Source organism: Centruroides sculpturatus, unplaced genomic scaffold, assembly GCF_000671375.1.
Source record: "Centruroides sculpturatus isolate CEXI.00-Female unplaced genomic scaffold, Cexi_2.0 scaffold991, whole genome shotgun sequence".
NCBI lineage: Eukaryota > Metazoa > Arthropoda > Arachnida > Scorpiones > Buthidae > Centruroides > Centruroides sculpturatus.
In genome coordinates, this window is record NW_019385208.1 from 64,108 (window position 1) to 79,757 (window position 15,650).

The window sequence follows — 15,650 nt, forward strand, 5'->3', positions numbered from 1 at the left end:
CATAAAGCGCATATAGCCACGGAATGTATCAATCACAGAGATGCAGAAGGTTTGGCAACTGCTTGGAAATCATTTTACACTAACACAAGTTAATATATGTATCCATGATGACGGCATTATTATTTATTTGGGTTTATTTGTTTATTTTTATTTATTTATTTATGCATTTTTATTTTTATTTAACTTTTTTCCGTTGTTCTACACAACCGCAGTTTAATTTAATTTTATTTAATTTTGTATTACGTAAATTTCGAATACTTTGTTCTTTTTGATATTGGAGTAACTGATGAAGGCCGCTAAAATCGGTCGAAAACGTTATTAGAGAATTAAATGTTTTTGCTGGACTGTTAAAAAAGGCGTTGTTTACTTATATTATTTATTTGATTTAGTTCCAGTAAGATTTTTTGATTATTTATTAATGACTATGCCGGCCAAACTATATAGAAGAATGGTTCTTAATAAACTTTGCAAGGCAAGAACAAAGTTCGAATTCCTTTCGCAATGCCGTATGAATGGAGTTTTCCCAATGTCTATATATCGCATCAGACTTCCAATGGGTTGTGACTCGTTGTTACCGAAACTAAGGTATCTTTGCCTCAACAAGGCTATCAGAACTACGAGGAGGCAATATTATAGGCTTTTACACAATCTCATAAGTTTTGAAAATGATCTTTATGGAAAAGACCAAGCACTTCTAACAGATATCAGCAACAGGGTAATAGTTTTATCTTGCTCAGTTGAAATAAATTTAAAACGCAACTATGTTAAGAAGCTTTTATGGTTATTTAAGTGCCAGAACGTGAGGCCATGCAGAAAAGAGAACACATTTATAACAGCCTGGGATGATATTATGCCGCCACATTGCTTGTTAGAGGCTTTAAAATACAGCCCACTCTACGCTCCTAATCCCACAGCACACCCAGAAAGCGTCATTCCTAATATTGAGATTATTATAAAGGGTATGGATGCCACGAGTCAGGATTACGTCAGATGGCAAACAAGATTTCGAACTGAAAAAGAAAAAATGGATAACATGAACACAAGACGCTTCCACCACTGCATAAAAGAAGCAAGAAAATGGATGCAGAGAAAGGATATAGTACTTATGAAAGCGAATAAGTCTAAAGTATAGTACTTATCAAGTGAGATTCCTACAACAATAAGTTAAAGGAATACATCAGAAATACAGAATGTCTTGATGCTCCTGAAAACTATTTAGAATCTTTGCAGCAAAGGGTCAAGAGGTTCACCCTCACTCCATTAGCAAATCTATTAAACATGGAGAATTCTGTCATTTGAGCTCCAAGAACACCAAAAATTTTCGCTTTTGGAAAAACCCATAAGCCAGGCTGTCAACTACGCCCGGTTATAGAAAAATGCAGTTTACCTACTTTCCCTATTGAAAAGCAGCTGGTCAGGTTTATACGAAATAAAATTCAGGAGTACCCCTTTTCCATAAAAAGTTTGATACAACTGGTGCAGAAACTAAGGGAGATTACGCTTAAGGACAAGGAATATATGACAGTAATGGATTACAAAGCATTATACCCTTCAATAAAATTAGCACCCTGTTTTTGTGCTTTGAGGGACTTTCTATTTACCAACATTAAAAATCCTAGGAAATATTACAAACACATTTTAGAACTGGCCAATTTGGTTTGTAATACTTCGTTTTTCATTTTTGAAGGGAAGACCTATCTTCAAGGAAAGGGCGTCCCCATGGGCAGCCCAATGTCGGCTGTCCTAAGTGAATTAGTATTACGTCAGCTCGAAAGAAGTATCATACCCATCTTTAGAAATGATGACAACACACAGAATTTTATGGACAAGATCAACGATAACCCATATGGGTTGACTTTGGGTTTGGACCAAGAAAGCGAGAAGAATGTTAACTTCCTGGATATATTGATTACTTGTAAGGAAGGGGAAATATGGACAGGCATATATCGCAAACCGGTTTATCAACCTATTATCATCCCAAAGAATTCGACAGATACTAAGCACGTTAAATATGTGGCATTTAGAGCATGGATTAAAAGAGCATACACCCACTGCACGAGTTTATATGATACATATGAGGAATTAGATTACATACAAAAGGCAGCAGCGCAACAGGGATACCACAGAAAAGAGATTGAGGCACTTATTAAAAGAATTCAGAAGAAAAACCAGCAGCCTCCCAAAATTGATCAAAGAAAAAATGTGGTAATTAATTATTTTCCATTTCTAAACAAGATAGTTAGGAAAGTTTCCAATAAAAATAAGTTACGAATAATATATCGACGCAATCCAACTGTGTATAGAATGTTAAGGAATGACAAGAAGAAGGATAATCGAAATAGCTTGACGGGTATATATTCTATACCTATAAAAGATTGTCGGTTTAATTCTGACCTCGTGTATGTTGGGGCAACTATGCGGAGTTAACAAAGGATAAATGAGCATAAATATTCTGTAGGTAGGAACATTGATAGTACTGTTCTGGTGGCATTTGCCAAACAACAGGATGTAACCGTATACTGGGATCGTGCGGCGATCGTTAGGGCCATGAGATCATTACAAGCAATGAAGCATCTTGAAAAAATAGAAATACATAAAGCGCATATAGCCACGGAATGTATCAATCACAGAGATGCAGAAGGTTTGGCAACTGCTTGGAAATCATTTTACACTGACACAAGTTAATATATGTATCCATGATGACGGCATTATTATTTATTTGGGTTTATTTGTTTATTTTTATTTATTTATTTATGCATTTTTATTTTTATTTTATTTTTTTCGTTGTTCTATGCAACCGCAGTTTAATTTAATTTTATTTAATTTTGTATTATGTAAATTTCGAATACTTTGTTCTTTTTGATATTGGAGTAACTGATGAAGGCTGCTAAAATCAGTCGAAAACATTATTAGAGAATTAAATGTTTTTGCTGGACTGTTAAAAAAGGCATTGTTTACTTATATTATTAATCCTTGAGGACGACTTTTGTGGAGGAACTTTGGAAGATGACTGATTTTTAGTGGTATTTTTTTCGTTCTCCCTTGTTATTCCTCTTGGGTTTTTCCCATGAGGTCAGGCGGTTGTTAAGAGTCTGGCATCCAATGTGGGCACTTTATCGAAAGTTCTGGGTGACACATCACTGACTAGCTGGATCCTTCTCAACCAGGAACCAACTTCGTGGGAAATAAATTTTTATGGCTTTTAGCCTAACTTGATAAAACACTCGAAGTTAGACGATTGAATTTCTGAATAATTAAAGTCCAAAATAACACTTTAATGGGGGGGTCTGTTTGTCCCTCACATGAATATTGAAAGCATTTGTATTATCATAATAGCTAAAATAGTTGGCATTATTTTTGACAAAATTTGGCACTAGGTACATTCAAATGGACAAATGAGAATGTTCTTTGTATAATTTATTTATTTTTTTATTATTTTCTATTCATATCTTTCTAAACACTGGAGATGACTTTCTGTACTGTTACACTGATGAGGTTTTTTTACACTTTTTATTGATAATTGTAAATCTCTCTTTAAATTATGTATTTGTTTTATTTTAAGTTATGACTCCAGGAATTCTAGATGATGATAATTTAATTAATCTAGCATATTGTTTAGAAGTTGCAGTCAAAGAGAATAGTAGACAAAATTTTTATATAAATTTCCAAATTTATATGAAATATATGTTTTATGCAATAGGTGTGAAGCATGCCAGGAAATGTATTATAAATAAGAAACATAATTGTCATTATAATATTGGTGGCTTGTTAGTTTAGACTGAGGCCTAATGCTATGCTGGACTGAAGTCAAGGCATATCTACATAAAAACTGTTGTTATGGTTATGTGCTGATGTCTGGTTTACTGTGGTTGATTATTTTATCTGTGATTAGGGCCTATTATTATTACTATTATTAGTTTTTAAATTATATTTTGCGTATAATATACAGTAAGATCCTGCTTAATGCTGACTTGATATAATGCAGTCTGCTTGAAGCCAAAAAAAAAGGCTCTAAATTTACACTGGTTCAAATTATTGCAGCATCTGACTGATTCGTATATAATACAATTATTCCCAAATACAAACCCATCAGCAAAAGATGGCAATTCATCATAGTGCTGTACTTTCTTAAATCTATGCTTTGCAATTTTGGAAAAATATAACATCTTGGATGCCATAGGAAATATAGACTTTGCTTGGCAAGAATTAACCGATAAATGCATGAATGGAGTGTGGAAGAAATTATGGCTGAATGTATCCAAGAATTTGCAACAAGAAGTGCCTGTTGCTGTATCGATTAGGTTGACAATTTGGTCAACCTAATCAATACAGCAGGACTAGGAGATGTAGACAAGCAGGATATTGAAGAGTTACTGCTGGTTTCTAGTGTTATTTTTGGTCGCGTGTTCCCCTTTCCCTATTTACTCTATGTTAAAATTATCTCGGTTAACACTGTTTCGTTTAACGCTTTGTTGTCTAGAAATGCATCTTCTGCATTAAGTGGGGTCTTACTGTATAAAAATTTATATGTTATAGTGATCTGCATGGGTGAAGTAGAAGAATCCATTCCCTTACAAGAATTACCGCCTTTGTCTAGTATCACTTCGTCTATGGCTCCAGCTACGGCTCTAGTTAGTCCAAGAGTTGAAATTGCAGGTAAAGTACATATTTCTGATTGCAATGATATTTAAAACTAAAACAGCATTGTGTAAATCTAAACTGTGTACATCTCAAATTTTTTTTTGTTTTTATTTAGTCTAATTAATTTCCATTCATATAGTGAAACATGCAGTTTAAATTTTATTCATGAATTATGTTTAGTTTTTCATAAATGAAAAAATGCTTAAGTATCCAATGAAGTTTGCCAAAGATAAGATGCAAAAATGATTTTTAGACTTAAAATTAACTTAAATGTTATTAAATAAATAAAGCCATATTTGTAAAAAAACACAATCAAAGGATGGATGTATAAGTAAGAAATCACAGTAACCATAGATTCAACTAAAAAGGAAGAACATTTCACTAAAACAAATGCTTTCAACTGAGTTTATCAGCCATCATCCGATTTACAATGAAATTATTGTTGAACATAAAATAGAATTTACAAATTTGAATAAAAAGAAAAGTTATTTGATTGGATGGTACCACTTGTATATCAAGTAATCTGTTAAGTTATTTCAAATATAAATTTTTATGCATGTGAAACAGTCTCTCTTTCTTTATAATTTATAGTTGATGCACTTCTACTACCTTTGTAAATTTCAGTTCTTTCCATGTATTTAAGTGGCTTTGTCCTGGGTTTGATGTACAGTAGTACCTCAGGATACAAAATTATTCTGTTCCTAAACTGAGATCGTATTATGAAAATGTCGTAAGGTGAATCATTTTTCCCCACATGATTACATGTAAAACCAAATAAAGTAGAGCGTCGTTTATCCAAATCAATTGGGGACTGGGGTTATTCGGATAACCGATTATGTACAAAAAATATATTAACCTATCCCATGTTGAAATTTTTCTCTGTTGTGTGTCACTTCGCGTTGAATTTTCATCGATGTTAAGCGTAACGAAGACTATTATATTGTTAAAAATTATTTTTTTTATTTTGTACAAAAAAAATAAATATATTGAAAAATATAAAAACGATAAAAAATTATACTTCAGAAGTTAATTTAGTATCAAAAACGTAAAATATTTGAGTAGCCCAAGACATAGCCAAAGATTGCAGCGCCACAGCACTGGTGAAAATTTAAATTTGCCGACTGGAGTTCTTTAGGAAAATTTACTTTCAGATAAACAACGCTCTACTGTAATCTGTTCCAACACAAAAAACACATTCAAATTAAAGCTAACTTGTACATTGAAAAAAAAACTTTTGTAAAGAAAACACTGAAAAATGCATTTGTAATTGTAAATATATAAATAACCATAATAGAATAATAATTGATAAAAAAAATAAAAAAAATGTAGTTTTATTTGCACTTTATCTTTGAGGATAGACAATGGTGGAGGTGTAAACTGGTGGCGGAGGAGAGGGAAAGGGAAATGATACTAAAACTTAACTTACATAACATAATGTAACAATAACTGAAAAATAACTTAACTAAAAATATGACACTTCTGTGTTGCGGCGTTATTGACAGCAATTTGTTAAATTTCAGACGTGCTCGCTAGTACTTTCAACAGTTTACAACCGTCGTCTTCAGGCGAAATCGAATACCTTTGTTTTTGAATTGACCAAATTTTAATTTCTAAACTGGCTGGCGTGAAGTGAACTACATTTTCAAAAATAACTTAACACTAATTTTTTTATCTTTTCTGTTTTATATATTTTTTAAAATTTTTTATTCACTGCTTTTTGCTTTCTTTCCTTCACTTCCACCATCACTTTCACTGGACAGAGGTCACTTGGTAAAATATCTATCCAAACTATTTGCCTACTTTTTAAAATGTTTCTAAAATGACTTAGGCAAATGTCATTACTCTTAGCAGCAATACGGCCAGTGTGAACCTTTTTGGGATGTTTCTTTTCAATAAAATCAGTCACTTTCTGATAATACCTCAAGATTTCCTTTATCGAGTGAGATCCTTCTACGACAAAGCAAACACACGGACTGAGACTGATGAACAGAAGGAACATGTGATCATGGCAGTGGCACTGCAAACTAATGTAATGTTGTATGGTGAGTTTTTGTTCGTACCATGGAGCAAAATTATGTTCGAATTTCATGTCGTATCCTGAAAATTTCGTATGCTGAAATGTTCGTATCCTGGGGTACTACTGTATATGTGCTCTGTTTTGATGGACTTGTACTTGATGGTTGGTAGCGTACTCTGCTAAAGCTGTTGTGGCAAGACTCTTTTTACTGTGTTTAAAAAGAACACAAAGAATTTATGTTCAAGGAGTGTACATTGCCTCTGTGAACTCTAACTCATTACCAACTCTATTATTCAATACAGGGAAGTATTTAGGGCCATTTGGATCTTTTGCATTCTTGAATAGTGAGTAGATGGTAGGTTTTCTTTTCTAAGCTATTCTGCAGTTATGTGCTCTAGTAATTTATTTTTAATGGCCGAAAGTTGCCTGACATATTTAACCGTTTTGAAAAGTTTACTTTGGTTCCTGTGGCTATTATTAGAGGACTATAGTTAGCATACTGACAGACAGGTGCAGACTGTAGTATAGTGTAGCCTTCTCATACTCAATATCTTTGATGTACTGTATGTTAGCATGCTCTATCTTATGTGTCCTTTTTCATTAGTACAATATTGTTAGACTTAGCTACCTTGACTACTATTACATTGTTAGAGGATAGCTATGTTTTAGATTCCTGGACTGGAATTTAAATCATCACCTTTTGGAACTTTAATCAAAAGAACCTTCCTGCATTTGTCCAACACAGTTGATTGAAAGAAGGAACTCAGCTACATCGAGTGAATTGTAATACAACACAGGTATGAAAAAGATCATAGAAGTTTAATACGCCAATATAGTCTGAAAATAGCAGCCACAGGAACCAAAATAAACCTTTCAAAATAGTTAAATATGTCAGGCAACTTTTGGCCATTAAAAAGAAATTACTAGAGCACATAACTGCAGAATAGCTTACAAAAGAAACCCTACCATCTACTCATTATTCAAGAATGCTAAAGATCCAAATGGCCCTAAATACTTTCTTGTATTGGATAATAGAGTTGGCAATGAGTTAGAGCTCATAGAGGCAATGTACACTCCTTGAACATAAATTCTTTGTGTTCTTTAAACACAGTAAAAAGGGTCATGCCAGTGTATGCTACCAACCATCAAGTGCAAGTCCATCAAGACAGAGCACATATACACCAAACCCAGGACAAAGCCATTTAAATACATGGAGAGAACTGAAATTTACAAGGTTAGAATGAGTAGAAATTTAAATGCGTTTTTTTATTTGTGGTTATTGTGACGATTTCTTAAAAGCCATATCTGTGAGTTGGTACCAAGGAAAGTGCATAAGTTCATAAGATTTTTCTTATATCATGTATAAAGGTTTTTTAGTGTTTAATGAAAGCACATATTACATAAGTAGCTTTCATCCATTTTATTTATGCTCTCAAGCATAGGCTTTTTCAGTAAGGCTATTGATGTATACCCTTTTTACTTTCCAGCTGTTATACATAAGAGGGAAAGTATGTGATTGGTCAAAAAATGACCCTCCCAGATTTTAATATTTTTGGACTCAGAACCTTAAAATTGTGAGGGTCAGGGGGCCGTCAAAAGTTAGATTACATTAAGTTAGGGTAGGTTTCTGCCACCAGGTGTATTTTGTTGGACACATTGCCGATTTTGACACATACAGATAGTTAAGGCGTGAGGGTAAGAGTCACTCCAAAGTCCAGGAAAGAGCTTGTCAGGAGGATGAATGCAAAGACAAATACAAATAACAAGAGTTTATTATTGAAAATTAGGTTCTGGATAACATTCTTAAAATCCAATTCAAGAAATCTGCCTATTTCTATTTATAAAACGAGAGGGCTGCCTAACAGGAGAGTATCCAAACTACAACATACCAGGAAAAAGAGAGCTGTCTTCTCTTGTAGGGCTGGTCAGTCTCTTGATCTAGTTCCTTCTTTCCTTTGTTTGGCCCTTCGCTGGTGTCTGCCAGTAAATGGCATTTGCTTCTAGTCAAAATTTCATTGCGATTATTGCGGGACGAGTCCACTTATGTCTACTGTTATTGTCTGCCGTTGATGCCTTCCTCATATGTATGGTTCATTGGGAGTCTGGCAAGGCCGATGCTGTCTACCGTTGTCTGCCGAGGAGCTCTCTGATGCCTGCATTTGGGCCTCTTTTATACACCTCTCAGCACAGGAGAGTCATTATATGATTTACTATTATTATTGGTTTGACTTTTGAGCTGAGTCATTACCATAGCAAAACCATTTTAACTCTTCCTTGACTTTTGAGCTGAGTCATTACCATAGCAAAACCGTTTTAACTCTTCCTTGACTTTTGAGCTGAGTCATTACCATAGCAAAACCGTTTTAACTCTTCCTTGACTTTTGAGCTGAGTCATTACCATAGCAAAACCGTTTTAACTCTTCCTTGACTTTAGATGGTGATAACATCAAACTCCGTGGACGTCATCACTGATAGTTTCCATCATTATTCTTTGATTGTTTTGGTTACTGTTAAGCTTTGTACTTCTCGTACCTTGGAACAGTGTTCGAAGGTATGATCGGCGGTTAGGGGGAAAACGGGAAGTGGGGTTTTCCCACTTCCTTTAAGTTTTATTCTTTTACAAATTAATTCAATTAAGTAATTTCCCTCTTATCTTTTCCTCGCACAATTGTGAGATTTATTGCTCTATTTAATAAACTTTGTATTCTAATTTGTTTCTCTAAATCATTCTAAGTTGATATTATTTGAAATTTCTATAGGGAAGTTCCTAAAATTGGAAAAATAGGCAAATTTCCTCTTACAATTTTGGTCAAAATATAAACAATCTTGGCATCTTCAAGATGTGGGTTGAAAGAAGAAAAGAGGATATAAATTATACATAGAGCCTAAAATACAATAAAATTAAATTTCTAACTAATTAATTAAAGCAAATACGTTATTAGCAAAGGATTAGAATAAAGTGATTAAACTAAAATCATTCAGATAATGCGAATAACAATATACAAATATATGTATACAATAACAACAATTTTTGGTGGGGGGAAATGGTGGTCTTCACAAAATGTTGAGAAATGCAAAAACATTTGGGTTTTTTTTTTTGTATGTATATATGGATGTTAGTGAGTGTATGGGGAGCCCGATTATGTTCACCCTGTTTGAAGCTTAATAATTCCCATGCTTTTTGTCAAAAAATTTCTGAAATTTTGCAAGGACGCTGTACATTAGGGAGATTGATGCTATTAAATTTTGGTGGTCAAGGGGGTCGTGTGTATCTCCAGTAGGGTTGGACTTAATGGCGATTTTACTCGTTATTAGCATTTACAACTTTTTATAAAACGTCTCTACCCTCAAAATTAAGCTTTTTTTCATTTTGTAATAGTTAAAAATATAAGAAGTTCACTAAAATATCATAACAGATGGCACCACCAAATGTTGGGAAAGTTAAACAACTGGTTGCTGGATTTTTTTTGTCATTTAAGGTTCTGTAGTTACTATAAGATACTAAGTAGTGTGGCACTCTCTTATATGAATTCACAAAGTAAAGATACTTTTTTGACCAATTTGTGGGAAATTATGTCATGAGATAAAGTTTGTTTGTCTTTAAGACATTTTTAGAAGTTAGACTGTTGAAAGTAATTAGATTGAAACTTTCTAACTTTATTTTCTATATAATTTTATTTAAGATAGACCAAATATGCAAAAATTAGATATAAACTTCTTTTTTCTAAATAGCTGGCATAAAGTAGTTTTCTAAAATTTATTTTTGATTGATTACAGAAGATGTCTCAGAACAGATAGAGATCACTGATACAACTGCATCACCCTCTGTTATTGTATCTCCTTCAGGATTTTCAACTGGAACTAGCAACATTACACAAACTCAAGTAGTTGTTCCTACAGTAAAAAGACAGCGAGATGATTTAGCTAGTCATGGGTATGTTGGACTTTTAAATGCAACAGTATTATATTATAAACTATGTATGTACCATATATTAATATTAATTTATTTGGATATTTATTTATAGTGAATCGCCAGAGCATAATTTACCTCATAAACGTATTCGTATGAAGTCTGAAGGAAGCCAGACAACTCAGCAGTTACCATCGGAGGTTCCCGAATCTAGTTCCGGAAGTATCAATATTGCAGTAGTGATGAGTCAGCCTTCTAGTACAGAAACCATTACCGATAGAAAGTCCGAAACGCCAATTACCAGTGATGTTTCTTCAGAGCAAGAAAAGTTCTCTGATCAGGGAACGGTTAAAAAGTTAATAAGTAGTCAGGCAGAGGCAGAAGGTATAAATTTTATAAAGAATTTGCTCCTCTACTGTACACAATTTAAAGAATTTTTAAAATGTGTTAGAGTAGGCACTTGACATAATAAACTCTTATGTAATATAACCTTTGTAAATATAAATCAAATACTATAATAATATAATATAATAGAAAGGTTAGAAATATGAAATAACTTGAAGGTTTGTTTTAATTTTTTGCTCAGGCAAAATATATACATATAGTTTTTATTGTACAGCATTTTATACATCTTAACAGTAATTCTATTCTAAATGCTTGGGAACATTGTAATTAATAGAATATAATACTACCTCAGGTTGCAACCTCAAGGTAGCATTACTGCAGTCAAACCTCAGGTTGCAGACAATCAGTTTATGAACAGAATTACGAACTCATAATTGCAGTGGTTGCCATATGATATTTAGTTGTTGAACAAGCTACTCAGCAAGAATTGGCTACAGATAGTCAACTCCTATACATCCTGTTTTAAAGAAAGTGAACGGCCCAACCAATCAACAACAGGACTACTGATTCAGAATTTAATGACACTGAGATTGTCTTACATCATTAGACATCACGACACAAATCATCAATGATGTTGCTATTTAAATTTAATTACAATGTGCATGCAGGGTAGATGCTACTTCTGTATTTTGGTATGGGCTGCAGTTGAATTTAAATCAAATTAATTAATAAGAACCATGTTAATTGACATTCACATAATATAAATGACATTCAGGAATTGTTTAAAAGTGTTTAAGTCAAATTAAATAAAAATTTATAATTAAATATAATATATTTTATTATCTCTCATTAGTACATACTGGTGTTTGACATATTTAACAGATTTTGGGGCCAGGAATGGATTAATTCATTTTATATTGTTTCTTATGGGAAATTTTGTTTTGGTTTTAGAACAACTTTTAGGAACAAATTGTGCTCAAAAACCAAGTTTTGACTGTAACTGCAAATTTCTCCACAAAAACTTTTTATTTTAATATTATTGAGTTACTGTATAACTCTAATATATTAAATGTGACAATGAATTATGACTAGAAGGCAATCCATTAATCTTTATTGTAGTGATTTGGATTTTTATAAATGTTTTGATGAATAATTTCTTATTAAAATTATTATTTTAATAATTCAGTTCAATATTAAATTGGGTATTATAGATGATAATTATTCATAGATTCTATACCGACGGTTTCAGCCAAAGTTAAAATTCCTACCGACGAAGAAGAAGTTATTATTGTAGAAAGTGATGATGAAAAACAAAAGGTAATAAATAGAAAATATAATAATTATACAACAACTACAGTTAGTAAAGAGTAAATATTAAGTTTTTATATTTAGTGTTCTTTATTATTCAAACCAAGAACTTCATTATCTAGTATTTGGTTATAAAATAGATGTTAAAAAAAACAAACAAAATAAAACTTTTCAAATTATTTTGAAAAAATTTATATATGTGCAATAGTATAAAGAATTTAATAAACATTTTTCTTTTTTAGGAAGAGAGTTACGATGAGCAAGAAGGAGATGACTTTAATGAAGGAGAAGATATGGATGATGACGAAGGTGACGAGGGCACACAGACAGATGATTATGATGATGACCATCAAATGCAAGAAGGAACCTATTCGGTAAATTTGACATTAATTACAGAACACTTTTTGTATGCATTTTATTTGAAACTCATATTGTATAGAAATACTTTTCTAGTAAATAATTAAATGAATAAGGAAAAATTAAATTAAAAAGAAAAATTTTTAATAACCATAATAACTAAATTTCCATTTTTTTGTAAATTCACTTAAAATAAGTTAAAAATATGAATATATAGTCTTCATATGCATTAACATTTTATCACTTTTTCAAAAATTCATTCGATTAAATTTTTGTCTAATTGATATCAACTGACTATATTTTAATGTGGAATTATTCAAAAAATCAGTGAAATTTAACAAGAAACTTGAGATAAAACTTCAATAAAAATGTTACTTATTGCTTAGTATTGCTTATGAAACTTAACAGAATAAATTTAAAATAATAAATTACAAATGTTACACATAATTTATAAGACAACACCAAAATTTCCAAATGAAAATTTTACACTGATTTCCAAAACCTATTGTTTGTTGTTTTGGTATTTTATGAATTTTAATAGCAAATTGATGATTTGCTTTTTGCATTTATATTACAATTTGGATATAAAAATATTAATGTGTTGTTTGAATTGTATTTTTAATTTTCTATTAGTTTCACTAATCTAACTGTGGTTACAACTACTGGAAAACTTATAATAGTATTGAAAAATGTTGATAATAGTATTATTTTTGATTAATAATTTTTGCTAATGTTTGTATGGACAGGTACAATAAGAATATTAAATTGTTTGAATTTATTTTGAATTTTTTGAAAAACTTGTTTGACATACAGAACCTTATACGATTTTGCTGGAGAAGTAGTGTTCTGAAATGTATTTTTTTTATAATTTACCTACCTACCTAGGTGAATTTGGGGTAATTATTTAACAAATATAGTTTGATAATATCATTTATTTCGAAATTTTGATCTGTAGTGTCTGTTGTTCTATTTTTAATATTATTAATAAGGAGGTTGAATGTGTTTTTCTTTATGTATAAAGGGATCTCTGAGTTGTAATTTATTACTTTAACATTGCATTGTTTTATAAATCAATTGATTTTAATTCTATTGTCTAGTATAGTGCTTAAAATGTCTAGGAAGGTTAACTAGTAGATTTTTAGAGTTTTAATTCAAATTTTATATTTTGGTCAAAGGTATTGATGTTTTAGAAACTGATTGATTTCAGTTATGGTGTAGTCATAAACAAGTAGGCAATCATCCATGTAATGATAAAAGTTTAAAATCTGCTCACTATATTTTTGTCTATTTTTATTGTGCTGATTTTGACTAGCTTTGGCTCTATACAGCTATCCATGGGGATCTCTTCTGTTTGTTTATAGTAACTACCTTTGGATTTGAAAAAGTTATTAGATAGGTAAACATGATTATTTCAGTTAGCTATTTTGAGCAGTCATTTGAATGGAGTCATTCTAACACATTGTTGTGTGATTGAAGAATACATGTTTTTTATGTCCTGGGAAGCAAATCTAATGTTGTTATGAATATTTAATTGTTGTAGTTTGTTTATGAGGTCATCAGTAATGTTGATGCTGTACTGTGAGTTATTTATAGTTTTACTCTGACATCATTATTAGTGTGTGATAAGTCCTCCATGGAACCAAAACTTATTGCTCCTATATCTAAATTTTAATAGCAAACTTATACAAAAATTGTCTTTAAATCTGTAAGTGTATTTTCACTAAATAGCTAGCAAAACACTACACTAAGAACTTAATTGATTATTGTGAAAAGCACTTTTAGAAGAATATTTTTTCCCATTGAAAAATTATAGCATTCATCCAGAATACCTGAAAACAAATCATAGCTTTACAGAATTACTTTTTAACTTTTTATTACCACATGTAATCTGTTAAAAATATAAAACTATAGTAGTGTCCTGTTTTGATGTTAAGTTCGTTAAATAATTCAGTAGGATAGCTGTTTCATTTTATTTCATATGTTCATTGATGTCATATAAGCTTTTAAGTTTAATGAGTTTTTATGATATTATTTGCAAGATGATATTAGATCTTAATAACCAGTTTAATGCATTAAACAGAAATATGCTTAAGATATTATCAAATTAAGTATTTTTATATATTCTGTAAATGAAGAAAATTATATATATTTTTTTTAAACAATCCTTCATTGATTAAATTAGTCATTATTAATAACAAAGGAAGCTCTTTCAACTCTCAAACAGTTTCACCATGCACATTTTGGTGATGCTCAGTGACTTTGAGGATTTTAACTAGATATTTTATTTTAAGGCTGTATACAACTTTGTAATGTTCTTATCATTCATAGGACTTAAGATCTTAGGTCCTATGAATGATAAGAATGATAGGGATTGGGTACATGGCATCCAAACTGACAAATTGACCACTATCGATTGCCTGAACTCCGATGCAATTGTATTTAGTAGTTAAGAAAGATATAGCCTGGTGTATACTGTGTTTATATAAAATTAGAACCATGAAATTTCCTAAGCTCTTGGCTATCTGGGATAAAGAATGGGAGCAATTGTTTTATATCCATTGTGAATTTGGTCAATTTTACAGTGAAATGCCTTATAGTAAGAGATGAGTGAAATTACCCATAATAAATTCCAGCAGCTCTGACCCAACTGAAAAACTAAGCTGAAAACTATAATGGCTCAGACACCTCAGTATCTAGTGGCCAAATACTAAATTTAAAAAAGTTCATAGAAACTCAGTATTGCGTCCAAAATAAGTATTTATAATGGAGCTCTCTATTTTAAATCTAGAACAATGAGAAAGAATTGATGTAAGTATAAATAAATAAAATTTTTTTTAAGTCCTTCTGGTAGGAATGTCATATAAATTGATCTTATTTCAAATTATTTTGAAATTAAAATCAATGTTGTTTGATAGCATAACTATAACATAACATTATCTTAAATATACTTCTAACATCTAACAATAAGTTCTGACTGACTAAAATCATAATTCAACAAGAACGGTTCATTACTGCTTGAAAGTTTTATATCACTTCCTCCATAAAGATTTGTCATGCCTCCATTTGTCATAC

At 31.3% G+C, this 15,650-nt stretch overlaps 1 protein-coding gene across 3 annotated transcripts in view; it reads left to right on the forward strand.

Annotated features, from left to right (window-relative positions):
• Window positions 1-12,689, forward strand: part of LOC111636125 (nucleoprotein TPR-like) — a 63,734-nt gene extending 51,045 nt beyond the window's left edge. For 2 of the 3 annotated variants that reach the window (XM_023381300.1, XM_023381302.1), the window contains exons 5-9: window positions 4,537-4,656; window positions 10,436-10,592; window positions 10,684-10,952; window positions 12,142-12,230; window positions 12,464-12,689. In XM_023381300.1, the coding sequence (XP_023237068.1) occupies window positions 4,537-4,656; window positions 10,436-10,592; window positions 10,684-10,952; window positions 12,142-12,230; window positions 12,464-12,685 (857 nt within the window). In that variant the 3' untranslated portion in view covers window positions 12,686-12,689. The remainder of the gene's footprint in view (window positions 1-4,536; window positions 4,657-10,435; window positions 10,593-10,683; window positions 10,953-12,141; window positions 12,231-12,463) is intronic. The other variant, XM_023381301.1, reaches the window with a different exon arrangement.
• Window positions 12,690-15,650: the final 2,961 nt, after the last annotated feature.